Source organism: Callorhinchus milii, unplaced genomic scaffold (assembly GCF_018977255.1).
Source record: "Callorhinchus milii isolate IMCB2004 unplaced genomic scaffold, IMCB_Cmil_1.0 Scaffold4, whole genome shotgun sequence".
Lineage (NCBI taxonomy): Eukaryota > Metazoa > Chordata > Chondrichthyes > Chimaeriformes > Callorhinchidae > Callorhinchus > Callorhinchus milii.
Genome location: NW_024704745.1, coordinates 68,442,938 through 68,468,112, shown reverse-complemented (window position 1 = coordinate 68,468,112; position 25,175 = coordinate 68,442,938). Strand labels below are relative to the sequence as shown.

General features: G+C 44.2%; 1 protein-coding gene across 1 annotated transcript; it reads right to left on the bottom strand.

Annotated features, from left to right (window-relative positions):
• Window positions 1–8,201: 8,201 nt before the first annotated feature.
• LOC103183286 (protein shisa-2 homolog) lies at window positions 8,202–24,959 on the bottom strand. The gene is made up of 5 exons (XM_042334422.1): window positions 24,838–24,959; window positions 19,565–19,881; window positions 12,205–12,743; window positions 9,985–10,043; window positions 8,202–8,732 (listed from the first exon to the last, which is right to left on the bottom strand). The coding sequence occupies exons 1-5, from the start codon at window positions 24,957–24,959 to the stop codon at window positions 8,702–8,704; spliced, it is 1,068 nt and encodes a 355-aa protein (XP_042190356.1). The 3' UTR covers window positions 8,202–8,701.
• Between the last annotated feature and the right edge of the window lie 216 nt (window positions 24,960–25,175).

Genomic DNA, 25,175 nt, shown 5'->3' with positions numbered 1-25,175 from the left:
TCCACACTATAGGAATGAAATATCAAAAATGTACAAATGTTGAATTAAAAAAAAAGTCGTTTTGCATGATTTGTTCTTGCCTCTTGTGAGATGTCTTTATTTTTTCCATTACCATTAACGTTATTAATGTTCAAAATCTAAATAATGTGACAACCACAGTTTTTGTTTTACATTAACCATGACTTTGAAGAAAACTGTATGTATCCAGCACAGGAGTCCCATCATTGAGCATTTCCACTTTCCTTAATAGCAACCTCTCAATTACCAAGGACTGGTAAGACTGACAGAACCTGGATCTGTAGCTTATCACTGGGTTAAAAATGTTCGTCTCTTGTCACTTCTGTAGGTTGAGCTGTTTAAAGTATCCTTTTAGAACTATGTTTTTGTGTCTGCAGAATGGAGCGACGCTGTGGGTGTAATGGTTAATTAGCTCCCTGCAGAGCAGCAGGAGCTCCGTAGGTGTGTATATTTTTCTAGCAGTGTTGCACAGTTTTCTTGTCCCATTGATGTCCTCCAGTAGGTTTAATACAATAATAAATTGCAGTGGTTATTTCCATCTCTTGGAATGCATTCCAATTAGGTTGAACCGTTTGGCAGTGGTGTTAGTGAGTACAGTAGGTAATTATTTTAAAGCTTTTGAAAACACTTGATCTGCTTGTTAACAAAACCCAAAAAAATCCTAATAAAACTGTTGTTGTAATAAAGCATCTCTGGCACATTGTTTCCTGTTTTGAAAACCTCACATTTTTGTTAACATAAATCAGGATGGCACAGTGAGAAATCTCAGGAGGATTAAGTGGGAAGCAGAGTGAGGAGTTGATGCAGATGCAAAAGGAATTTTAACAAAGAAGAACATTATGGTATTCTTTTAAGATCATTTTACGGGCGGTAGAGAGAAACTACATCCACGTGAGGAAAAAAGAAACGGCAAGACCACAACAGCTGAAAATGGAGGTCCCGTCCTTTGGAAGAGACGTTCAACCGAGGTGCTATCTGCCTGCTCATGTGAATGTTAAAGATCCCATCAACTATTCGAAAAGAGAAGGAAGTTTTTACCAGTGTCCTGGCCAACAAATTCCCCAAATAAAATTGGTCACTTCATGGCTGTTTCAGGGACATTGCTAAGTGCAAATTGACTGCTGTGGTTGCTGACAAATAGTCACTACAGTATCCTGTGAAGCGTCCTCCCAACGTGAAAGGTGCTAGAGGTTGACATTCTTTGTCCACCTGAACAGACAGATGGATCTTGGTTTAACATCTCTTCTGCAGGACATCCCAGCACTGCATTGGAATAACAGCCTTGACTATGGGAGTCAAAGTCCTGACTTGGGGCTTGAACCCACAACCTTCTGACTCAGAAATGAGAGCACTACCAAGTGAGCCAAGAATGACATGTAAAAGATCAAGAGATGGCAGATTTTTCAATCAGAGAAGCCTGGAGACTGGAAAAGAGAATTGAGATTCATTGGCTACTCCTGTGTGATTGTTGGCTGCTATGTTTGCCTACAAAAGCAGTCACTAGATTTGATTAAAATTATCTATGAAGCACTATGAAACATTTCAGTGTTACAGAAGCTATGTCAAAACCAAATATTATTTCTCTTACTGCTCAACTAATATATAATAATCAAAAATAGTAATCATCCTTGTAATAATAATAATAATAATCCTTGCATTTGATATAGTGCTTTTCATGCTTTCTAGATGTCTCAAAGTGCTTCACAAAATATACTATAAAGTGAATTGATTATATATTGACTGTATATTTGTGGGCGAAATGCGACAGCCAAATTTTTTGGCCCTTCTTTGCCAAATAGTTGACCAGTTCCCTCTGGGATCCGCTGACACTGTCTGCCTCCACCTCCTCAATGGGTAGTCCAATCTCTCAACTCTATCTCCACTATTCACCATTCTCTTTCCAAAGAGGTTAAATCTAAACTATCTGCCCATCTTTCTTCTGACGCGATGGATTTACCGCCCCCATTTTGTACTGTTTGCGACTATGTTGAAACAAATTAGGACAATGAGTTCCTATAAATGAAGATTATGGTCAAATTCCAAGTCCAGCTATTTTGGCTCAGGAACAACAACAAACAACAAAATTACATTTATAAAGGGCCTTTCACGTCCGGAGGATGTCCCAAGGCCCTGGACAGTCAGGGGTCAGGACCCAAGCATGGGGGAGGGATGGAGTAGGGGTGAGGGAAGGCAGAGAGGTGGGAGGGCCACTGAAGGCACGATCGAAGAGGAAGGTCTTGAGACTGACCTTGAAGGAGGCAAGGGAGGAAGTTAGGTGAAGGGACTGTGGGATGGAGTTCCAGAGTATGGGGGCAGAGAGGCTGAAAGCCCGGCCACCGATGGTAGGGAGTCAGCAGGTCAGAGAGGTAGGAGGGGGCAGGTTGGTAGGGAGCAGGCAGGTTAGTAGAGAGTCAGCAGGTCAGAGGTAGGAGGGGGCAAGGTCATGGATGGCCTTGAAGGTAAGGACGAGGATCTTGAATTCGATCCTCTGAGGGATGGGGAGCCAGTGGAGTCGGGCGAGGGTGTGAGTGATGGGGTCACGGAGCCTGGTGCTCAAGAGTATATGAGCTGCAGAGTTTTGGATGATCTGCATCTTGTGAAGGGAAGAGTTGGGAAGGCCGATGAGGAGGGAGTTTCCATAATCGAGCCTTGATGTGACGAATGTGTGGGTGAGGGTTTCGTCAGCCTGAGGGGTGAGGCAGTGGCAGAGTCTGGCAATGTTGTGGAGGTGGTGGTAGGCAGTGCCGGTCATAGCGCAGATGTGAGGGAGAAGGGACAGTTCAGGGTCAAACAAGACACCCAGGTTCCTGACTGGATTAGTGAGGTTGAGTGTGCAGCCATGGAGGTTGATGCTGCCAGCGCTGGAAGTGCGGAGGCGCTGGCACGAGCCAATCAGGATGGCCTCGGTCTTGCTGATGTTCATTGGAGAAAGTTGTCCCTCATCCAGGACTTGATGTCGGACAGGTAGTCGGTCAGGACGCCAGTAGTCCTGGAGTTGAGGGTGGAGGCAGAGAGATAGAGTTGGGTGTCATCCACATACATGTGGAAATTTACCACATGTCTGTGGATGATGTCACCAAGGGGAGCATGTAGAAGGTGAAGAGGAGGGCACCGAGGACAGAGTCCTGAGGAACACCGCATGAGACAGTGCGGGGGCTGGAAGAGAAGCCGTCTGCTGAGACGAAGTGGCGGTGGTGTGAAAAGTAGGACCTGAACCAGTCAAGGACAGAACCTTGAAGATTGAGGTGGGACGAGAGGCGGAGGAGGAGGATTGAATGGTCCACAGTATCAAAGGCGCCGGAGAGGTCGAGGAAGACGAGGAGGCAGAGGGAGACGTGGTCACACATGGTGAGGATGTCGTTTGTGACCTTGACCAGAGCAGTTTCTGTGCTGTGGGCAGCATGGAAACCCGAATGGAGGGGCTCATGGAGGAAGTGGGAGGAGAGGAAAGAGCGAAGCTGGGAGGCAACGGCTCTCTCAAGGACCTTCGACAGAAAAGAGAGCTTGAAGAGGGTCTGGTAGCTGGATAGCTGTGATGGGTCAAGGGAAGGTTTCTTCAAGGTGGGGGTGATAGTGGCTGTTTTGTGGGGGGTAGGAACAGGGCCAGATGACAGGGAGAGGTTGATGATGTCAGTGACTAGTGGGGCAAGGAGTTGGAGCTGGGATTTAAGGAGAGGGGTAGGGATGGGGTCCAGGGAGAGATGGTGAGCTTCATGGAGGGTATGGTGGTGATGACAGAGGAGGAGGTGACAGGTTCAAAGGTGTGGAAGGAGGGATGAGTAGTGGTCGGGAGTGTGTGGGGGTAGGGAGGGTGTGGATGTTGGGAGGGCAGTGGCAGCTGAGCGGATTCCCTCGATTTTGGACTCGAAGTCCAGCATTTTCTCACAGTGAGAGTCGGAGGAAAGAATCTGCGAGGCATGGCAGGGAGGACGGAGGAGCCAATTGGTGGTGGAGAACAGGAGCCTGGGGTTGCCCCTTGCCTCCTGGAGTCTTGTAGCTCAGTGGTTAGAGCACTCACTTAGCAAGCGAGAGACCTGGGTTCGTTTCCCGGCAGGGTGAAACCTTGGGCAAGTTTTGTTACTCCACACGCCTGATAATAATCCCTCAAGAAAATAAACAATAATAAATTGGTCACTTCAATCCACAACTGTTTGTGGGACACTGCTGTGCGCAATTGGCTGCCGCATTTCGCCCACAAATTCATTTTACAGTCTATTCTATGAAGCGCTTTGAGACATCTAGAATACATGAAAAGCGCTATATCAAATGCAAGGATTATTATTATTACTAGGATTAACCTGGAGCAGAAGGATGATTAACACAAGTATTCATAGAATTTGTGCAATGAAGAACTAGGCCAGAGAGGATAACAGACGAGGTTCCTCAAGAGAAGGAAAGAGGCGAGACTTGATTCATGTTTTTGGAACTGTACCTAAAGACCGGAGGAGAGCAAATGTTATTCTGCTGTCCAAAAAAGGAGTGAGACTAAAGCATGGAAATTACCAATGAATGTGATGTCTGATGGGAAAATAGTTTAGCATTGAATAGATTATTGGTTCTCATCTAAAGAGGGTCATTAACATGGATTTAGCAGTAATAGATAATACTCCATGACTTTGCTACCATGAACTGTCCTCAGCTGTCCTTTCCTCTGACAACTTTACAGCAGGCTCTCTCGACAGTGATTGGAGTGCTAATTTCCCTCTCCCTAAACCAAGGGCTCTGAGGCCAATTGTAACTTCCCAGTGACAGATCAGTTGACTCAACACAGAGAGAGATTTGAACTGGCAATATTCTTGTCTCTACGATTCGGTGATACACTGCACTGGAAGTGACTTTGCCCAGTAAGCCACCAGGGAAACTGATTAAGATTCTTCAACTGTTCACGCACCGTCTGAAATATTACCTTTTTGTTGGGTGCATGTAATCCGGATGCAGAACTGGATCAAGCCCTGAAACTACAAGTCTTTAGTGCAGAAAAACAGTTTTCAAAAGAAACATCTTACTTTCTGTCATGAGATTGTTAGAATTGTATGATACGTGTGGAGACATTTTACTCTTTAGTATAAAAATTTTGAAATATAGTGCAGTATATCGTATTGTGAGTCGTGTCGCATCGTATCATTCCAGTCAGGCTCTAGTCACGCTGTAAAGGCTAATCCACTGGCACAGTCACACTCAGCCCTTTGCAAACACTCGTACCATTCACTGTGCATTTTTTTGCATTGATTTGTGAACTCGACCAGTTTCTACAGCAATATAACTTCAACAATTCATGTTTAATCCTCTGGCAATTCTTGGGTATGAAAGAAATGTTTTTCAAGGCTGTAACACTATCTCAGGGTTCCTGCGAAGGTTCAGACAATGCTTGACCTGACCTCCCTGGAGTCTATGATTTCATCAGAACCATTCGATCATGTTACCTAGAATGTGTCACGAGAGGATATCTGTTATTCTACCAATGAAGCACTGTGCTCTTCATTGCAATGGAGTCTGAGAGCCAAACTCTTGACGTTTATAAGGAAGTGCATGTTACAGTGAATATCCCATTGACACTGTTCAAGCATAACCTGAAAAAAACATGAACCAAGGTTAAAGGTTTTAGAACTGAGAGCATGATAATGGGGTATGTCATGCACAGATTAATATTGGATAAAAAATCCATAGCAGAAAACTGTCCACAGTCACCAGTGGAGCAACTGAAAGCAGATTTGGCTTGGCATGGCATGAAGATTGCTCATTGCTGTTGTTGAAGAGGGATGCACCTTATAGTGATGTTACTGAGCTCCAATGGGCATATGCCATCATAGTGGTGGGTGAGACATGAATTCACTCTACCCACCTCACCCCATATGACATACTCAGAATCTACTCCTTTCAGTAATGCACCAATGTTATCTCGGAGTGCAGATAAAACCTCAACATAAATCACTCCACATTTTCTCTTTGATGATGTCTATTATCTAAATCCCTCAATTGTGTCAGTGCCTTGTAACCTCCATCTGCTCATCCCATTATTCAGAATCATATTAATTTTGTCTGACAGATAGGGTAATGGTACTCACCTTTCATTCTGCTTGCATTTTAGCTTCCAATATTTGCATTTGTGTGGTGACTTTGTACAGTTAGAAACGACAAGCTGGTTCAAAAATTAAAGATTACAATACTTGGCAGCGTGGGACAGATAAAGTTATCTTTGTATATCATGGCCACATCTGAATGTGAATTTTAATTAAAGACTTATGTTTTTTTGTATTGGAATAAGAAAGCTTCAGTAATGGGTTAAAGTAGAATGTTCCCAATGAATGAAAAGAATTAATTAGCCTTGGAATTAAACTCTTAAACTGAATCCTTTATGCATCGTTCAAAAGATGAGCAGACCCCGAACCATTTAATTGCCACCCTCCAGGTCTGAGCAACGACAAGGGAAGATTCAATTTTTTTTAGAAAAAAATATTGTATGCTTAAATGCAAAATAAGTGGCTAAGGTCACCAGACTATTGGGCTTTAAACAGTGTGGTCCACTGTTCCATTTGTACAATTTCATATAAACAGTTCAGTGTTTTACTTATATCGAGCTATTGGCAAAAGTTGTTAAAAGGATTCATATTATAGGGTGACGCAACAGTTTTGCAAGTTGTCCTTTCACCAATTGACCTGGGTTACAATCCAAGTCCAGACTGGTGAGATGAATGGCCTCTCTCTTTGCAGGGTTTCAGGGTCTAATGTGAAATTAAATTGAACAAACTCAACACAGTTTATGGTCCATGTGAATCCACTGTGCAAAACTGCCCCCAATTCAGCACTGAATTAGCCGTCTGTCTTAGTGAGGCCTGAAGTGATGACTGACTGATTTGGAAAATGAAAGTTGTACCCCTGGTGCAGGTTAATCCCAACCTCTTTTGTTTAAGAGGTTGGGATTAACCCGCTGTTGACTGACTGCTTGCACAAAACACTATTTTCTATTTAAATTCAATTTCTTCATCGCGACAGATTGACGATCAGAGCAGGGGGAACGTTTTCCCTGCATCTGCCCTGTGTTACAGCTGTAAGTACTGAAGGCTGACAGTAGCTGACAAAAAGTGAAAAGTTCTCTAATGCACACATCCAGTGCCTCGCTGGGCAAATAATTCATCCAAACTGGGAACAAGAGCCTTCCGTCAAACTACATGCAGTACATGTAGAATTTATTGCATGGACGTTTGCAGCTTTGAAAGGTTTTTTTTCCAGTCCATCGTTTATCCAATGTTTCCATGGACCTGTGCAAAAACTGAAACAATCACTGAGGTACAAATAATACAAATAATACATTCATCTCACCAGTCTGGACTTGGATTCTAACCCAAATTGACTGAGCTCAGATCCCCAAAAGTCCTTTGCAGTGTTGATTGTATATATAAGATGTAGAGTGCTCTATTTGAGATGCATTTGGAGTATTATGTACGTTATGGTCTCTGCAACATAAGGAGCAAACACATACCCTAGAGCCAGTACAGAGGAGAGCAACAAGGATGATTCTTAGTGTTAGAAGTTCAAGTTTTCAGCCTTGAAAAGAGATGTCTCAGAGGAAACCTTACAGATGTCTATAAAATGCTAAATGGGATGAAGTAAACTGAGAACAATACTTTCAGATACTCAAGGCAACAAGAACTCTGAGGTTCAGGGCTGTGATTGGCATTTTTAAGACAGACACCAGGAAGTATTTAGTTGCAATAATTGCATTTGGGATACCAATTACTCTGGCTCAGTGGGAAGCACGCTCATCCCCAAGTTAGAAGCTTGGGAGTTCAAGCCCCACGTTGTGTCATGGAACTCGCATAATCTAGGTCGACACTCCAATGTAGTCTTTCGGGTGAGATGTTAAAATGAGGTCTTGATTCTTGTTCAGGTGGTCGTTAAAGATCCTGTGGCATTATTTGGAAAGAGCAGGGAGTTTTGTCTGCTGTCTGACCAACAATCCTTCAGGTAAAATTGATCAATCATTGATCATTCCTGTGAAGTGCTTTGAGACATCTTCCCGACACTGGATGTCCTGGCCACAATCCCTTTGAATTTGATTATAAACTTATTGCCTGTGTTCAAATTGGCTGCTGTATATCACTACATATTCAGTCACTTCACTTCATAGAAAACTTTGCACAGCACTTTGAAACATTTCAACATGATATGGCGCAATGTTAAATGCAAGGCGCATTATTTATTCCATCTCTATCTCCATTACAAATATCTCATTATTCTCTTTTTTTAACAACCACACAGACCGTAATTCATTTTCTTAACCCTCGAACCTACTGTCTTTTCAGAAATGGACAGCTAAACATAGTTTTAATCCATTTAAAATTGTATTGAAAAACACTTCTTAAAGGTAAATGCTCTTTGAGGATATTACAACTGTGTTTTGCGATATACTTAACATAATACAGAATGTGTACAGCAGCAGCCTTGGACACAGCAAAGTACTCTGAACAATTCAGTCTCGCGTTTGCTTGCAAGGTCCCGACACACTAAAAATTTATATTTCTATATTACAAAAGAAGCTGTAACAAAGAGTTTCAACTGAGAGAGGGACACATGGATGAAATGCATGTTTCTGGGATGGGGGTGTGGGGAGTACTGTGGCTGAAGAGATTTCATACTTCACACGAATAGGTATTGTCATCTCACCAGCTTTGTGAACAGGATCTCAGTCCAGAGTCAGGATGATTTCTTTTGGTCTAGAGAGAAAAAAGATTGCCAACGTCACCAAGCACGTTTCTTTATTGTGTTAAGGTTGTCCACCTGCTGACACCTCAGAGGTGCAGTATAATAAGAGTTTGAGCAAGCTGCATTCTGACATCAGATAATGCAGGTTATGTCTCCCGAAACACTCGTGCATCTCTTTACAGCTGGATCAATGCAGCATTGACGGAGAACCGGGAGAAAGAGTTACGATCCAGGTTCCAGGAGACGCATTGCTTGGTGAGACCATGGAGAATACCAGCACAAAATTAAAGTATTCTCCAACCTGAATTAACAGCCATATTTTCCATTTGGGTTTAGAAGAGTGAATGTCGTCCATTACATGTGTAGGACAAAGAGAAATCAGGACCCTCCTGAATGGTCAGTGGAATAGAGTCACATACAAGGACAATAAAAATGCCTGTGTGTTGACTGGAAAATATCTGAATGTTGGGTGAAAGACAGGGGAACATAATGATGAAAAAGCTAGTTTCTTATTTTAATCACTCAACAATTTTTCTCTGCTCTCCTGAAGGAATTTCACTCCTTTGCTAGAGTTGCTCCATTTACAAGATGCTCGTTGGTACCTCATTATTCATGTGCAAGTCTTGACAATACATATTGCCACAGCCAACATCAATTCTGTCCTCTGAGACGCTACTCTGTGAGAAGGGCTCTATGTAAATGCAAATTATTGTTATTGTCCTCACTGGACACCCACACATATGCGTCTCAAGGGCCTGCCGGTTTGAACGATCAGGAGCAAGAACCCTGGCTGATTTTCCTTCTTCTTAACCTCAAGCGCTGAGGTCAACTCTTGTTCCCCAACTGCTGCCCTCACTGAAATGAGTTAACTCAGCACAAATCGAGGGAACAAACTTAGTTCCTTTCCAACTCTGCATAGATTAACTACTAACCAAATACACTAAATGAACCATAACTTGTTTTTTGGTCATACTGGCAGGGATAGTCTGTATGGAACAGGTTGCTCGTCCCAGAGTTATCTGTGGCCATAACACAAACTTCGGAAATAATTATAAGCAAATAATTATTTTCAAACAAGTGTCACAGAACGGAAATAAAGTCTCTTCTGGAGGCTCAACTGCCTGATGCTCACATAATCACATTAGTTACTTTGCTGTCAGCTTTTTTACAAAAGCCGTTGGATTTTCTTGTTTAAAGGTTCATTGGTTGCCATGTTTTTTACTTTTTCAATGCAAACAATTAAATTGCATATTGGGTACTTACGGGATTTGTTGCAAGTTGGATTCCATTAGAGACTGCAACGAACAATTTTGATATTCCCCCTGGGGCATTCAGCAATAAAAAATTGAATACATGTTTAACTGCAAAGATTCTAAAGGGTCATGCAAGGTATACATAAGTTTATGTTTCATATAATTCAGCACACGAGTTATACCGCAGCTGCTTATATACAACACTAAATATAGGGCATCACCTTATACATTGGTGATTTTTGTCACTGGTCATTGAAATAAGTGATCAACTGCAACAGCAGGTTTTACAGTGCAATGTCAAATCTGGCCAACGTGATGTTTTGTAACAAAACGCAACCTACTACAGATGCTGGAAATCTGAAACAAAAACAGAAGGCGCTGGGAACACTCAGCAAGTCAGGCAACATCTATGGAGAAAGGAAAGTTATGACAAAGGTTCGTGGACCTGAAACGTTGACTCACTTTCCTTTCTCCATAGATGCTGCGTGTTCCCAGTGACTTCTGTGATGTGTTGTAAAATCACTGAAAGGGTTGAAGCTTGGTTCATCATAAACTAATTAAACCTGAATCTTAAAATTTTTCATATCTTTACAAAGTCAGCAGTCAAGTACTTATGTAATGAAATTTGACTTGCACTTTCCATTAAAAAAGGCATCACATATGAAATTTCCCCTAACTTTCGTGCTAAATTATTTGAGCCAAATAAGTTAAAGATCTAACAAAGTAATATATTTATTCCAGGGATTGAGCTGAGAGTTCTTGTAGGTTACATTTCCAGAGCTGGTAGCAGCTGCAGTCCCACACATGAAATCGAGATGATGAAATTGAACAAAATTAAATTTCACGTTGTTCAGAAAAGGGAAGAATGTTAAACTGTAGAATTTAAATAACAGGACTGCGAAGCCCTTAAACTTTGGCAAGTGCTCCAGGATGTTACCCTGCATGAAGGACACTATATAAATACAAGTTGTTGTTGGTGTTGATAATTTCTGGAACACTGTAAAGGATTCCATTGAATAATCTGATTAAAGATTATTTCACTCTCTGGAATTTGTGGGCAGGTTATGTTTCTGAGACTGAATCCATAAAGCCTATTTTAGCGGTCCTGAATATTGAAGGTGATAACAGGCTGTACAGATCAACATTCCAACAAATCCTACAGGATATCTTACTCTCATCATGATTCTTTTCATTTCATTGAAGAATACCTTAGTCCAGATTCACAAACAGAGTTTTCCTGAATGTGTAAGATCTAATAAGATCCTTAGGAGTAAGTTAACATTTGGTAAAGCACTTGTGTCTTGCAAAAAAGACCCATGTTTTACTCTGGACTTTCCTTTATTATCAACAAACTCTGAGTGACTAGGGAGGGAGAAATATTGAGGCCACACATTATTGAAAAGGACTCGCCAGCCAGTGAATGGTTTTATAAATCAGAATTATTTTCAGTGAGGAAGCAGGAGTCAAATACAATAAAACACACAAATGACTCGGCTGGACACAGTATTCATTTAATGGTCCTGATCAGCCAAAAAAATATTTTATTTCCCCTCAACTTGTAGGCATTGGCTGCTGCGTACCTTTGTAACAGTCAATGGACCAGGACTGCCTGCCATGCATTTTCCATGATTGTCATTAAGATGAACACTGACCACTGGTATGTGATCAGTAACAAGGCTCTATCTTCAAGACTGTCAGTGTGATGGAGCTGACCATCAGTGCTACAGCATTGGCGACATGTATCTTGAAGACTACCATGTGTCAGCATTGAGCATCAAGTATCCCCCCAAAAAATCAATGGGCAATACTGACCATCAGTGCTATAACACTAAGCACCGTGTACCTCCCTTAAAGATCAGTGTAATGATACTGACCGTCAGTTTGACAGCAGAGACCGCTGTATTATTTTCCAGACCATCAGCAGGCCAGCTCTGAATGTATACTCACTACAATCAGGTCCATGGCACTACTGCGATCATCGATCGAGCAGCACGAATCAATTCTTTCAAACACCGTTTTGTTTGCACGTGTATCTAGTAAAGAATTTGTTTGATTGTTTCGCGACCTAATCTTGACATAAATTTTTACAAAATCATTGCTTAAGAAGAGACATAATTTTCCTCACATTTCGTAAAGCTGACCTGTACTGTGATCCCTCCCTCCCCCCTCCTCACAGCAGATATTACAAAAATAGAGAGTCGTCATGTTAAACAGTTACTGTCGTATATACCATCTGTTCGGCGTTCCCGTTGCCGTGAGGGAAGGGGGACTGCATTGGTCGGTATCCGTTCTGCAATCCTTCCAGGTAGGGAGCAGTAGAGGTCATTGCCAAAGAGTCATGTGGAACAGCATATCCCAAATATTGAGGGTGTAAAAACTGAGCCTGATGTGGCAGAATCTGGGCTGCCTGCTGACAGTTCATCACTGAAAAATTAGGCGGCATATTCAAGTATATATTATTCATCGTCCCTTCTGCTGGCAGACAGCAGGTGTTCTGTGTTCTTGGAGGGGGTCCCCTGGCCCCCGAGTTGGCGCTAGAACTGGAGCTGGCAGCAGTGCTGGACTGGCGCGACGACGATCCTCTGGGATTGCCGGAGCTCGAGATCATAGGGATGGTCTCCATCAGGCGGCTTCCTGTCGGAGCTCGGCTCTGTTGAGGCTCCTGTTTGGGCTTCAGGCACCTACAGCAGCAAGCGGCCACGAAGGATCCCACAATGACAAAGGCTACAAACACTGAGCCCACAATCAGGAAAGGCACATAGATTGGCTCTAGGGGAGAGAGAAGAGAAATACACAAACCTATTAAGTAGCATATTGTGGCTGCTGTGTTTTGCCCACAAAATATACAGTCAATTCATTTTACAGTATTCCGTGAAGTGTTTTGAGACGTCTCGAATACAAGGATTGTTATCAAATACAAGGATTGTTAAACAACAACTTTCATTCATACAGCGCCCTTCACATGGGGCAGCATCTCAAGAGCGTTCCCTATATACCACAGGGAGAAAGAATAAATTTAACAACAGAACAAACAAAATTTTTTTTAGATGTTTTTTTTGGCCAGGACGAATGAGAGAACAAATGAGCCGAAGGACCACTTCATCCAAACCTTTCTTATGATTGTGCTATCTGCACACCATTGTCAATACAAATGTATTTGCCCTATCCGAGTTCAGATCTAATGTGGCGCTCTGTAAATGTTCCACTCTGTAAATAAGTCCCTGGCCTGCTTGGTTACAAGAGGATTGAATAGAACATTTCAAAATTCTGAATGGTTTTGAGAGGATAGATAGTGACAGATTATCCCCAGTGGCTAGTAAATCAGTAACGAAAGCACAAACACAGACTACTGGAACAAAAAATGCTTTATCACAAGTGGCTATTAAATCTGAAACCATAACTGAATTTAAAAAGGAATTGGATAACATCTAAAGAAGAAGAATATAAGAGGGTAAAGAGAAAGCGCAGAGAAATGGGATTACGGTATTTAGATCTAATGTAGGAGATTTGATGAGCCAAATTGCTTCCTTCTATGCTGTGATTTCTACGATCGTGTGGAGTAATCTACATTGCACATGTATATTTGTCTGGAGCCTATGTTTCAGACTTGGATTGAATTTGGGGTTATCATCAAGAATACCTCGGTTTGTTCAGCACCAGACTTGGGACTGGAGGGATCTTGTTTGTTTGAATCCCAGTTTGTCTGTGAAGTCAGTTTCTGAGCAGAGTTCCAAAGAGTTGACTGCAACATATCTGGATTTCCTGTTTACAAACCTCAGAAGCTGGAGCCCGTTATCTTAACTTCAGCAAACCTTTATCTACGCAAATGGTGGGATTGCAGATCTTTATGATCACCAGTTCTGATTACCTAAGAATTCTATTCCTCTTGCCTGAGGCTCAGAAACTTTATAATCCAGTTTCATTTAGAGATTGTGAAGCTAAAAACAGATGGATCCCAGTAAGATTGTGAGAATTTCATGTGACCGCTTAAGAAACGCGAGGGAAAAATAGTTTCCAAATTGAGGAATGATAAATATTGGCTCTCTGGTTTCAACAACCTCAACATATACTATACAGTAATGTGATTTACATTTATATTGCACCTTTCATGCCAGGAGGACGTCTCAAAGTGCTTCACTCAGCTGACTGGGCACCCATGCTGGAGGGAGGAGAACAGGGGAAAGTGGGAAAGATGACCAAAACTGAGGTTAAAGAGATCATTTTAAGGCAGGCTTTAAAAATGGGAAGGGGATGAGGTTAAAGGACTCCAGAGAGTAGGGGCAGAATGGATGAAAGCTTATATACCAGGAGAAGCAGTGATCACTGAAACCACTTGCAATAATTGTACTCCACATATCAAAAATAGGGATTTCGCAATCCCTCTTCCGCCTCCTCCTCTCCATGCCCCAGGGTGTATAAGGATAATATTTCGTCTGTTATGGGCAGTTTTATGCTGCATACCAGCAACCACTTCAAACTACACTGAGACTGTCCACATGCATTTCATTTATTCTCTGTTGCGTTGCACACTAGCGTGCAACCATCAATATCCGCCACTGTTAAGCACTCCAAATAGCTATCCCGAATGAAGGTAGCTATATAAATACAACTTGTTGTTGTTGATCAGTCATACAATCCAATAAATAGGTTCGGATTCTGAAAGATTCTAAAAGAATTCAGACCAATTGTGTCAAATTTCATTTCCTGATGATCGATCTATTGCCATTCCCTCTGACCAATCTATTATCAGTTTATGTGACATTTCCAGCAGTTCCTCCATATAGTACTGTTTACCCTTCATCTGACCATTCAATCTGACACAGGATGTTGGACGTGTGTTGATATTTATTGTCTTATCAGTATCCAAATGGACTTTATTTTCCAAATCACTTAGCTTGAAAATGGCTTTGTAACATTCTGTTTTAAAACGTATGGCTTGCTATAATAATAATAACGGCATTTGGTGTGGTACCTCATCACGTCATCGAAACATCTCAAAGCACTTCACAGGAATGATTGTAAAGCATAGTGACTGTATTTGTAGATGAATGATAATAATAATCCTTGCAAGTGATACAGAGCCTTTTACATCATGAGATCTCAAAACGCTTCACGTGATATATTGTAAAATGTACTTACTGTGTATTTTGTGGGTGGACGTGGCAACCAATTTGTGCACAGCAACAACCCAAAAGCAGAGCCTTATCACTTTGTGGAGAAGTCTCACAGGATACACTATAAAGTAGTGTGACTGGTGTATTTTGTGGGTGAACACGACAGCAATATTTGGGGAATTGCTGGTCAGGACAGTACCTTCTCTTTTCAAATAGTGCCATGGGATCTTTAACATCCACCTGAACAGGCAGAGAAGACCTTGGTTTAATATCTCGTGCGAAGGGCAGCACTTCCAATAACGCAGCGCTCCCCCATCACTGCATTTGGTGTGTCAGCCCAGATTATATGAGGTTCAAGGCTCGATGTGGAGCTTGAACCTACAACCTTCTGCCATCATGTTGCAATGTCTAATGTCATTCCAGGACAGTGGTAACCTATGAGAATCCTTATGTCCCCTGGCCAAATTTTCCCTGTTTTGAGTTCAGCAACAGACTGAACAATAACATTTTATAACATATACCGTCATCAGAGAAATACAACCCTTAATCCAACAAGCTTCTCCAGCACTGGAGCTTCATCAGCAATTTGGGTGAGTTCAATATTTTTTATTTATGTGTCTCTGAATTTGTTTTACAAAATATGGTCACCCTATCCTATAACATCTTCCAAAATCAACAGTGTTTAGATTATCAATCTCAGCCTATATAAAAATATGTGGTCAATCAATCCACCACTGTTTGTGGGACACTGCCTTGCCCAATTGACTGCTGTGTTTCGCCCACAAAATACAATCAATTCACTTTACAGTACATTCTGTGAAATGCTTTGAGATGTCTCAATGACATGATGAGGCGCTATATCAAATGCAAGGATCATTATCATTATTATATATCCCAAACATAAACTGTTACTTTATGGAGTTTGAGAAACAATGGACAGTCACAAGACTAACAGAACATCTAATCTCTGGAGGTGAACAGACCAAGAAGTAAAGGGGCTTTTCATATCACCCTGAAGTATATGAAATAACAGGCAAATCAGTCTGATGTCTGGCAAACTGTTACTGATTGATTCCAGAGCCCTGATCTTTGCGTCTAATCTGCTGCTAATAGAATTTATTGTTTAATAACCTCATTAAAACATTTAATAGATCCTCCTCCTAACCCCCTTCTCTCATAAACTGTGGCCATAATGGTTGAAAAAAAATGCTTGCAGGCACCAATGGGCACTGGATACGATTTAAAAACAAACTTGCATTTATTTCTATTCTCAGCTAAAATATTCCGAAGCCTTTATAACATGCCAACAAAAAGTAATGACATGTTCCAGATTAAATTGAAGGATTTGTATTAATGTAGAGCAGACAGCAAATAACGAGGAATCAAATAAAGGAGGTATGTGGCCACCAAATTACTATGAAATACAGGTAGGACTTGGACGTGAGATAAAAAGGGAACCACCGACGGGGTTGAGGTCGACGTGTAATCGTGTTACTGGTTTTTGCTACAGATACCTACAGGAATGGTGGGGAATGAACCAAATGTTGGTGGTTAAAGCCCAAGTGTAACATCCAGTGACTGGTCGATCGATCAGAGCAGATGTACCTCACTGAACATGAGCCTCACTAATCACAGCAGACAGACAGACTGACTTGTCACTCTCTCGCTTACTCTCTCGACTTTTCTGAACTACATTATATTTTAAAGTCCCCCCACCCCCCGCCCCCCACACACACACACACAAATTCCGAGAATGAGTTAAAGGAGTCCTGCTCCCAGAAATGCACCCCCCCCCCCACCCACTCCCCTCCTTCTGATCTGGAAAGTCGTGGGAATGTGGATTATTTATTTTGTCTGGTTTATTTATTGCATTTGTGTCTGGATCTTGTGTGTGTGTTTGTGTGTATTATTTTTGGGGGAGGGGGGAGAGAGAGAGAGGGCAGTAATCTTATTTACAGACATGCACATACTTGTGGTCGTTTTGCTTAATTAACTTCCAAACACATATTAACATAAGTCGGCGGTTAGATCACATTTTACAATGGAGATTGCATTTCCCCAGTCAGTCTGTATAAGGGAGTGTTGAATGGTTACATTGCTCTTTGCAATCCACATTGTCCATTTCTATTCCAAGGGACAGTCTGAAGCAATCAAGCTGATGGGTCTATATTTTCTGGGTAAATTTAGTTCAACGAGCAACCCATTTTTGGTCTATTGCATTCCACATCTAGTTTGGAATCTTTCCCCCACACAAAAAAAAAGCCCAGTGATATAACAGACAAGGTAACGATCAGAAGCAGTTGGCACTATATCTATGGCACACGTATCTGTACAGGTGCAGAGCCCACCACTCGCTATGCAGGTAAAGGGTGTATTTTGGTGAGCTTCTTTGCCGGATCGTTTGCTATTTCGATGACGGTACAGTAAACACCGTCTTGAGTGCGGATGGTTCGCGTTTCAGTGGAATGAAAGGCAAGACACAGAGATAGACAGAGATTGCCATCTGCTTCCCAACCATCCATCCAGCTTTGCCCAACAATCCATGCCAACCACTGCCCCCCATGTCCTCTCCACCTCTTGCCAATACACCAGTTACAAGAAACGGTGTCAGAAAAACGATTTGGAGGTTGACTCGGTTGTATCTCTAAGCGGCTGCTCTTAGTTTGGAGATAACTTCCAACTGAGTCTGTGTGAACCTGGGTATGGCCATGTCTGACAGCTCTCTGAGGTGTTGGGATCTGGAGCAAAGCCCAGTCACCCGGACAGCACCAGTTCCCTGGACGTCAGGAAATACCCTGGAGACTACTGTACTGTGTGTACTATGATTGCTGTATATGCTACATATACTGACATTCCTGTACGTATTATATGTACTGTTATTGCTGTACTGTGTTTTGTTCTTGGGAAAAAAAGACAATCTAAGTAAGCACCACAACAGATCTCCCTCGTTACACTATTAATCTGCTCTGTGAACTCATGATTCCAGTGACCTAACTCTGTGTGTGTGTGTGAGTGTGAGTGTGTGTGAAGGTCATAATATGCCCAGGTCTAGTTCAAACATGCTTTGACCTGACCATTAATTGCACTGTGCAAAGGCAGGTCAATCATCGACTCCCTTTAAACCCCACTGTCGCTGCCACTTTTATTTTATTAAGTTTCAAAAAAAAACACACTGCCGATTAGGAAAGTTTGATTTTCTCCAAAAGTCTTGTCTCCACTGAAAAAAGGACTGATCGGGGATGAGACAAGTCCGGGGAGGAGAGAAAGAGACATTTAACCTTTCCCAACTGGTCTTAACCCGGTCAACTGCTTGGTTCGCCTAATGCTGGGGAGACTTTTTCTTACTTCTTGTATGAGTTACATTGCAATAATAATAATAATAATAATAATAGTATTAATAATAATAATAATAATAATAGTATTAATAATAATAATAATAATGCTTGCAATTATTAATAATACTCTGTCGTGACTAACAAGTATCGCGTAATTGTAATTATTGATCATGCTTCATTATTAATAACACGTCATCATCAGTAATAATTAATTATTCAGAATAATTTGGTATTATTGGAACAGAAAAGAAGCCATTTGAAAGCTTATCACCTCTCCCCTTCCCGACCTGTGCGGGATGAGGGCTGAGTTTCAGACAGAGGTACTCTCTCTCTCTCTGTCTCTCCCCCTCTCTCTCTCCCCCTCTCTCTGTCTCTCTCCTCCTCTCTCTGTCCCTCTCCCCCCCCCCCCTGTCCCTCTCCTCTCCCCCCCTCTGTCCCTCTCCCCCCTCTCTGTCTCTCCCCCCCTCTCTGTCTCCCTCTCCCCCCCCCCCCGTCTCTCTCCCCCTCTCTCTGTCTCTCCCCCCCCCGTCCCTCTCTCTGTCCCTTTCGCCCCCCTCTTCCCTCCTCCCCCCCTCTCTGTCCCCCCCTCTGTCCCTCCCCCCCCCCTGTCCTTCTCTCTCTCCCCTCCCCCCCCCCCCCCCCCTCACCTGCCGGGGAGTTGCCGCCCCCCCCCCCCTCACCTGCCGGGGAGTTGCCGCCCCCCCCCCCCCCCTCACCTGCCGGGGAGTTGCCGCCCCCCCCCCCCCCCTCACCTGCCGGGGAGTTGCCGCCCCCCCCCCCCTCACCTGCCGGGGAGTTGCCGCCCCCCCCCCCCCCTCACCTGCCGGGGAGTTGCCGCCCCCCCCCCCCTCACCTGCCGGGGAGTTGCCGCCCCCCCCCCCCCCTCACCTGCCGGGGAGTTGCCGCCCCCCCCCCCTCACCTGCCGGGGAGTTGCCGCCCCCCCCCCCCCCCCCCTCACCTGCCGGGGAGTTGCCGCCCCCCCCCCCCTCACCTGCCGGGGAGTTGCCGCCCCCCCCCCCCCCCCCCCTCACCTGCCGGGGAGTTGCCGCCCCCCCCGCCCCCCCTCACCTGCCGGGGAGTTGCCGCCCCCCCCGCCCCCCCTCACCTGCCGGGGAGTTGCCGCCCCCCCCCCCCCCTCACCTGCCGGGGAGTTGCCGCCCCCCTTGCCGTGGCTGCCGGGCTGGTCCTCGCCGCTGCCGGAGGGCAGGTCGTTGTGGCAGAGCCCCTGGTCCAGTCTGGCGTCGGTGCTGGAGCAGCAGTAGCGCAGTGAGCAGGAGCCGCAGCAGATGGTGGCCGAGCCCGCGTCGAAGCGCTCGGGGCACTGGACGCCTTCGTGCCAACTGCCCTGAGTGTCCAACCAACCGTGACAGTACTCCCCGCTGCCGTGCACCACTGCCGCGCACAGCCACAGGCACAGCACCAGCAGCAGCACCAGCAGACGGCCCGTCCGGGGCCCCCTCCCCAGCCCCAGCCCCGGCCCCGTCCCCCTCCCCATCCTCAGCCCCGGCGCAAGGCGATGCCTGTGGTCCTCAGCCCCGGCACCAGGAGCCCGGGGGGGGTGGGGGTGGGGGTGGGGGTGGGGGTCGGCAGAGGAGATGGCGAAGGCGATGATACGAGTCTTCCTGATGCCGCGGCGCTCTCGGGGAGGGATTCTCGGGGCGGCAGCGGGAGCGGAGACACCGACAGCACTGCCCTCCTGCCCCGGGGGCGCGGCATCAGAGAGATGGATCCCACCGGCGAACACACACCGCACCGCACCGCACCGCACCGCACCGCGCGTTCCTGCTGTTCCGCCTTAATCGGCGTCGCCTCTCAACGCCGCGGCTTCACTTCACACCGACTCCCTGTCTTGTTCCCCTGTGGCTGTGGCTGTGGCTGTGCTGCCGATGTCGACCCGAGTCCGGTTCCCTCCACATCAGTCCGGGTCCGGATCGGAGGCTGTGGCTGTGGGGCTGTGGCAGTGGCTGTGGCTCTGAGGGCACAGCATCGGGTGGGTTTTTGGGCGGACACTGCGTTTTGTCTTAACTCTCGATACCTTTTTCTGGACTGAGAGAGAGAGAGAGAGAGAGACACACGTTTCCTCCTGACACCAGTGCTCTCCCCTTTACTCTGTCTGTCTGTCTGTCTGTCTCTCTTGTCCTGTCCCACCCCCCCTCCCTCCCTCCCTCCCACCCCCACTTTTTCTTTCACACACACACACACACACCCCCCAAAAAAACTTTTTATATCAAAAAAAAATGCTGACACACTTTTCTTTGCCCGATTCCTCTTGGTTTTTTTTTCCCCCCTCGTTTCTTTCTTCTTGTTAACGGTCTGGTCTGGTCTGACCTGGTCCCTGTCCTGACCTGTCCCTGTCTTGTCCCTGTCCCTGTCTTGTCCCTGTCCTGTCCCTGTCCTGTCCCGTCCCTGTCTCTGTCCCTGTCTTGTCCCTGTCCCTGTCCCTGTCCTGTCCCTGTCCTGTCCTGGTCTTGTCCCTGTCCTGTCCCTGTCCTGTCCCGTCCCTGTCTCTGTCCCTGTCTTGTCCCTGTCCCTGTCCCTGTCTTGTCCCTGTCCTGTCCTGGTCTTGTCCCTGTCCTGTCCTGTCCTGGTCTTGTCCCTGTCCCTGTCCTGTCCCTGTCCTGTCCCGTCCCTGTCTCTGTCCCTGTCCTGTCCCTGTCCCTGTCCTGTCCCTGTCCCTGTCTTGTCCCTGTCTCTGTCCCTGTCCTGTCCCTGTCCTGTCCCTGTCTTGTCCCTGTCCTGGCCCTGTCCTGTCTCAGATCTACTTTACATCCATCCACATGTTTCAAACCAGATTTTGCGACTCAACGCTAAGTCCTGGCTGCGAAATGCAAAATGTGTGTGTGTGTGTGATGGACTGTGTGTGTGTGAACACATCACTTCTGGTCAATATCACCAACTTTCGCCCATCTCTCCCCCCCTCTCTCTCTCTCTCTCTCTCCCTCTCCCTTCCTGTCCCACCAACGCTGCAAAGCTCCGACCCTCCAGTCAGTGGGTCTCTCTGTTCCTCACTGAGCTTCGAGCCGCATCTACTTGATAGATATAGGGGGCTGACTGGCACAGGGCTGTCTGGCTGAGAGCCTGTGGGGAATCATCCACACAGTCTGATGGGAACTGTAGTTCAACTGGAAACACAAACCGATCGTGAATGAAATCAGGAGCCACTTCCATGCCTTTACCAGAGTGGGTCACACAACCATTCGCTAAACGGAGACATTCGTAAAAGCATTGCACTGTCCTGTACTTTCTATGCAACTGTTCCACCCCCAGATAACAATGTCTGGTCAGTAGGCGTTAAAAGTGTAGTTTGCAAGTGTTGCTTCTCCTTTGCTGTGTTCCTGCTGTTGGTGTAAATTCACTGCAAACTAAAGCCAGGAAATCTCGAAGTCCTTTGGGATTTATTTGGGGTGGTCAGTGTGCAGTGTTTCAAAATAAACAGCAGGAACCCGATGGTGAGTCGATTGGCTGATCGCTTTCTGGGGTAATAATCCCTTAAAGAATAATAATAATTTGGTAATTCCTTAAAAATAATAATGATTTGGCCATTCAATCCACGACTGTTTGCAGGACACTGCTGTGCTGAATTGGCTGCCGCATTTCGCCCACAAAATATACAATCACTCCACTTGACAGTATATTCTGTGAAGGACTTTGAGACGTTTTAATGATGTAATCGAGCGCTATATCAAATGCAAGGATCATTATTATTAAAAAGGGAAGGAAATATGCTACACAGAATATGGCTAATGGTGAAGAAGATTAGTTGATTGGTCAGAGAAATGGCAAGTGAAATTTAATGGGGACAAATCTGAGGTTATACATTTTGAGAGGAAGAATAAGGAGAACAAGTGCATGTTGTGTGGTAAAATATTAAAAGGAGTGGAAGAGCAAAGAGACTTCGGGGTTAACCTAACATAAATTCTTAAAGGTGGAAAGACAGGTGGACAATGCTATCAAAAAAGCTACAGGACTCCACTTATGCGATATGATTCATGAGCCAAGACTGGAGCAACTGAAGCTTTTTCCCCTGCAATAAAGAAGGTTGCGGGTGATCTGACACAGGTCTTTAAAATTATGAGGGGTTCTGATAGAGTCAATGAGGAGAAATTATTTTCAGATGGTCAGTGAGTCAGTAACTGGAGGCTATCAATTTAAGACAGTTAATAAATGAGCAAATGGGGAGGTTAGGAGAGGTTTTTTCCTGCTCAGAGTAGTTAGGATATGGAATGCCCTGGTAGGGCAAATGTGACAGTCAATTTGTGCAAAGCAATGTCCCACAAACAACCATGAATGACCAATTTTATTTGTGGGGAAGAAAGGAAATAAATGGGAAAAACTCCCTTCTCTTTTTGAATAGTGCCGTGAGATCTTTAATGTCCACCTGAACAGACAGGTGAGACCTCAGTTTAACACTTGGGACATCCTCCCAACGTGAAAGGCGCTCTATAAATGGAATCTTGTTGTTGTTGTTGTTGAGGCAGAATCCATATTGGCCTTCAAGAGGGAACTCGACAAATATCTTGAAAAGAGACAGCTACAGTGGTACAGGGAAAGGGCAGGTAAATGGGACTAAAATAATTGTTCTTGAGGGAACTGGCACATACTCGATGGGACAAATAGCTTTTTGTGCCCCAAGTTTCTATAGTTCCATGGTTGCATTAGTGACAAAATAAATACAATTATTATGTCTATCAGTATGATGTTATTAAATAATAATAATCCTTACATTTGATGTAGCATCTTTCATGTCGGGACAATGTCTCAAAGCGCTTCACAGGATTTACTGTAAAGTGTAGTGACTGTGGATTTGGTGGGCAAATGTGACAGTCAATTTGTGCAAAGCAATGTCCCACAAACAACCATGAATGATCAATTTTATTTGTGGGGAAGAAAGGAAATAAATGGGAAAAACTCCCTTCTCTTTTTGAATAGTGCCGTGAGATCTTTAATGTCCACCTGAACAGACAGGTGAGACCTCAGTTTAACACTTTAGCTGAAGGATAGCATCTCCAACAATGCAGCACACCCCCAGCATTACATTGGAGTGTCAGCCTAGACTTAAACAGAATAAATAAAACACCCAGCAAATGCTGGAAATTTGAAAATATAAAGACTGGAAATCTGCAGCAGGTTAGTCATTATCTGAAAAAGAAATATAGATTAATATATTTCAGGTGTGAAAAGAAATTCTGAATCATTTTCTGAAAAAATCACTTGTATTGCAACTGTAACACCAATAATCTTCACCTAAATATGTATAATGTCTTTTTGATATTTTAAAAATATAATAATAATCCTTGAATTTGATATGGTGCCTTATCACATCGCTGAGACGTCTCAAAGCGCTGCACAGAATTTAACAACAATAATTTGCACTTATATAGCAGCCTCCATGCAGGGTAGCATCTCAGAGTGCTAATATACTGTAAAGTGAATTGACTGCATATACTGTGGACGAAATGCGGCAGCCAATTGCACACAGCAGCGTCAACACAAACAGTCATGGATTGATTGACCAAATTATTACTTTTCATTATTATTTTTTAAGGGATTGTTACCCCTGGAAAAGTGATCCGCCAATCGTCTAACAACTGGGTTCCTACTTACTGCTAGGTAAACAGAGGCGTGTGAAGGAAGGAAACTTAGCTGTCAATTCACCCTGCCTGGGAATCAAACCCAGGTCCTCTTCTTGCAAGGCGAGTGCTCCAACCAATACTCTACAGGGCTCCACTTATATATTAAGTAAGGTCACATGCCTTCTGCCTAGGCGAGCCTGGCATGCTGAATTTGAGCAAACAGCAGCTGTGCATTCCACAGAGATGGCACAGAGACAAGACGCAGTAAATTCACTTTTGCATCTGTCACACCAGCCAGTCTGGAAGAGGTGGGGAACCAGCTGGATGGTAGTGTACCAGCCTAACTTTTATAATAAACAAATAATAATCATCATTAAAATAATAGTACCTTTTACAATGCCACTTGTATTTTATTTTGTATGAATTATAATAATTATAGAATAAATTATTCCTGAGAAATCTGATTTGGTTAATGATAGTCTAGCTCTCTCCTAAATAATTTTGATGTTCCATTTCCAAACTGCTTTTCATTGCATTTCAACAATCGCAGAGCTCACAGCAATTATCCATGTGATAGGAAGCTAGTGATTTATAGTAAAATAGCTAATATATATGTATAGCTTAGAGTACAAATCCATGTTATTTCCTAAAAGAAAACAATATAATCTACGTTTGAAAGAATCAACACTTCCTGCTTCAACCGTCTCCCTAGGAAACCAGTTCCACAGGTTTGCTATTCGCTCACTAAAATAGTGTTTGTGTAGATTCATTCTGAATTTACCCCCTTTCAATCGCAGGCCGTGTCCTCTGGTTTGACTATTCTGGACAAGTTGAAACAACCTGTCATGATCTATGTTGTCTAGTCCCTTCAGAATGTTAAAGACAGTAATCATGTTGCCTCTCAATCTTCTCTTTGCCAGTGTGAACAAGTCCACTTTACTTGGTTGCTCCTCATAGTCCATTCTCTCAATCATTTTGATTGCCCTCCTCTGTATCTTCTTGATTTCTTTAATATCCTTTTTGTACTGAGGCCCTTGGTGACGTAATCCGCAGACATGGGGTAAATTTTCACATGTATGCGGATGACACCCAACTCTACCTCTCTGCCTCCACCCTCAACTCCAGGACTACTGGCGTCCTGACCGACTGCCTGTCCGACATCAAGTCCTGGACGAGGG

Excerpts from the sequence above, each read along its gene's own strand:
- LOC103183286 (XM_042334422.1), bottom strand. The coding sequence starts at position 24,959 with ATGGACTATGAGGAGCAACCAAGTAAAGTGGACTTGTTCACACTGGCA. Across the intron at positions 12,744-19,564 it reads GGGCGGCAACTCCCCGGCAG|AGCCAATCTATGTGCCTTTC; the intron begins GTGAGGGGGGGG and ends TCTCTCCCCTAG. Across the intron at positions 8,733-9,984 it reads TCCAACTTGCAACAAATCCC|ACCAAAAGAAATCATCCTGA; the intron begins GTAAGTACCCAA and ends TTTTCTCTCTAG.